At 58.1% G+C, this 3,167-nt stretch overlaps 1 protein-coding gene across 2 annotated transcripts in view; it reads left to right on the forward strand.

Moving 5' to 3' along the window:
- Positions 1 to 132: 132 nt before the first annotated feature.
- The window catches only part of CEP43 (centrosomal protein 43), a gene marked incomplete at its 5' end in the record, with an annotated part of 30,827 nt that continues 27,792 nt past the window's right edge, over positions 133 to 3,167 (forward strand). For both annotated transcript variants that reach the window (XM_014589249.1, XM_014589250.1), the window contains 1 exon segment: positions 133 to 186. In XM_014589249.1, the coding sequence (XP_014444735.1) occupies positions 133 to 186 (54 nt within the window).

The following is a 3,167-nucleotide window of genomic DNA, read 5'->3' on the forward strand; positions in this document are numbered from 1 at the left end:
CGGTGAGCGCTCACGGGGCCCGGGCCTGGACCGGGCTGGCTCGGGGTGAGCGCGGGACCCCAGCCCGGTGCCGGTGCCGTCCCGCCCCGAAGGGGGCCGGGGTAACCTTGGTTCCTTTTCCGCTTTTCAAAGGCCGAGCTCCGAGCGGCGGTGTTCCTAGCCCTGGAGGAGCAGGAGAAGGTCGAGGTAAGTCCGCTTTTCCCTCTGCGTCCGTGTGGCCGCGCCTCCCAGCTGGCCCAGGGGAGCAGCCGGAGGAGCTGAGCTCGGTTCAGTTCTGGCCTGTCCTTGAGAAAGGCGGAGTTCCGCGGTGACTCAGTCCGCTCCTTGAAGTCCAAGTGGTTCTCTTGCAGGGAGGGACCTAAGGGTCGCTCGGCCCTGGGCAGGCCAAGGTGGGGCTAGTGCTCGCAGCCTTCCCGGGACTGTCCCGCTGTCTTACCACCGGGTCGGGTCGTCAGGCGGTTCCGTAGGATGTGTGCTCACCAGGGAGACAGGAGTCGGCCTGCGCCCCCTCTCCTCCATTCTGCACGTGCCCAGGGGGAGTGTCAAGTGACCGGGTGCAGGACTCGAACCGAACCGCTGTCCAGTGCCTTCACCACCAGGCCAGCTGCCACCCCCACACACTTTCTTTCTAACTTACTCCTTGAGTGAGAAAGACAGAGATGGGGCGCTGGGGATGGGTCATGGTGCCCTGGCACAGCCTAGCCCTCAGCCACCCCCCCAGTCATGGCGCAGGTGTACCTGGCTGGGGAGAGGTTTCCCTGGGGATCTGCCTCACCCAGCAGCCCGCTTTTTTTTTTTTAAAGATTTTTGCTATGGAGTGCGAGTGCTCACCAGAGAAACAGGTGAGAAATCAACCCCAGGGGCGTGGCCTCGCTGCACTCCCTCCTCCAGGCTCCTCAGAATCCTGGGCATGCATGCACATGCGCCTGGTGTAAGTTTAAGTTGTCGGGTCTGGGACTTGAACCGTGGTTGAGATGGCAGCAGCTCTTATCACTGTGCTGCTGGCCGGCCCCAGGACCTTTATTTTCTATCTGTCTTTTTCCCCAATGCTGGCCAGGTCCTGGACTTGAACTGTGTGGGGTCCGAGTGGGATTCAGCCACCCTAACTATCCTCGGAAACCTTCCTGTGGTCAGAAGTTCAGCCCTCCTCTGCGTGTGTGCAGGTTCCCTTTTCCTCTGTCCCACCCGCCCTCCGAGGAGATAGCGGACCATGAGGACAGAGCCGGCCAAGGTGCTCACTGCCCTCCCAGCAGCACGCCGCAGTCCCCCTGCCACAGCCCGCGGGCTCACCCTCCAACCTCAGCACATACCGGGTTGCTGCTGTGTGGCCGTGGTCTCAGCCCTGTGTGCTCCACTCATGTGGACCCTGTGGCCGAACCTTGGGGAGCCAACTTCCTTGCCTTCAGAAACTCCCCTCCACACTCCCCGGCCGTTTAACCAGCAGACTCTCCCCTTCCCCTTGGCAGCTTTGTGCTGCTAGGGAGCCACACCAGGCCTTGAGCTTCAATCTGCAGCCGGTGGCCCCGCCGTTGTCCGTCTTCCGTGACTCTTGCTCTGCCTCCCGGGTTGCCCTTGCTCACACGGAGCAGAGAGCCCAGCGGGTTCTGACTTGTCCTCTTCTCCTGCCTCTCACCCTCAGAGAAAGCCTAGCTCCCTCCGCTCTTCTGGGTGTCCTTCCTGCCTGCTTTGGCAGAGCGGCTCAGCCGGTCGGGAACCAGCACACCCACTGGCACCTGCTGGCTCCTCCATGCTCCCGTGTCGCTGGCCTTCCCTTTCTGGTGGCTCTTCTCTGTGCGGGAACACGTTGAAGTCTCTCGTAAGGAGAAAACTAGTCCTGTTCTGCTTTTAGTACCACTTTCTCCATAGAACCAAGGTTTGAAAGAAAGTTTATGTTTATGTGATGTCTTATGTTGGGCTCCTCAAAGTCCATCGAAGTCTTGAGTCCATCCCTGCTCCACCTGAAGCACCCCCCTGCACAGCTAGGAAGAGCCTCCAGTTGAGTGCACCGCAGTTCCTCATCTGTGCTGGTCATGACCGCCTCCGAAGGGCCCAGTCCCTCCTTCCTTCCTGAAAATCTCCCTTGACCTTTGGGATCTTTTTCTCTGTTTTTCTTTTGCCCACTTTTTGGTTTATTTTGCACGATTGGCTTCCTGTAGACCTCTCTTAAGCTCTTGGTGCACTGCCCTGTCGCCCTCACTCCGTCGTCGCTCCAGGGTGACCTGGACTGTACCGCGGCGTCAGCTCTGTCTTCCGTGTTGGCCTCCCCCCTGCGGTTCACACCTGTTGGTTAAACGGCCGACTTTGTGCACTGACCTTACTGGCACCATCGTCACTTATCCAGGCGAGAAACTGGAGTTTCCTAGGCCTGTTTTCTTCCACGTGCTTGGTTGCCACTGTCCCTGTGACCCTCAGTCCGTCTCATGCGTCTCTGAGAGAGTGCCTTCTGTTGCTTCGTCAGTGCTTCAGTACTTCTTGTCCGCATTGCTTACCTCCGGCTTCTGTGTCTCCCCTTCGCTGGTCTCCATCGTCTCCCTCAAGTTCTTTTCCACGCTGTTGCTAATACACATCTGGTCTTGTCCCTCCATTTTCCTTAAGTCCTGTAGTTGCTCACATGTCCTAAAATTCCCTATAGCAGGCCACCAAGGAGTTTTGTAATCTGTTGCCTGCTTGTCTTTATGAAGGTATAACTTGACCTATGATAAACTAGGCATATTTACAATATATAGTTGGTCAATTTTTTAAAAAAGTTCATTTTTTCTGAAAAAGAGACGGACACCCCAACTTGGTCTTCGCACTGTGCCCTAGCCCTGTCCTCAGCTGGCCTGGACCTCAGGTGCACACACGCAGTCCTGGTGTGCTCAGGGCCCGGGCACAAACCCAGGAACTCTAGGTCCAGTTGTGTTACTGCTGTGCCACCAGCCAGCCCGTACAGCTTGATAGAGCCTAACATTTACGCAGCTGCGAAGCGATGACCACGTCGAGGAGTGGACCTACCCACGGTCCTCAAAAGGTCCCTTATGTTTCTCCCCGGCCGCCCCGGCGGGCTGAGACCCACACAGGTAGTCACGCCACACGCTCTTCTTCCGGATCTGGCTTACGTTTCTCGCCGGCCGCCCAGGCGGGCTGAGACCCACACAGGTAGTCACCCCCCACGATCTTCCTGATCC

This window comes from Tupaia chinensis, unplaced genomic scaffold (assembly GCF_000334495.1).
Source record: "Tupaia chinensis unplaced genomic scaffold, TupChi_1.0 Scaffold000346_1, whole genome shotgun sequence".
NCBI lineage: Eukaryota > Metazoa > Chordata > Mammalia > Scandentia > Tupaiidae > Tupaia > Tupaia belangeri.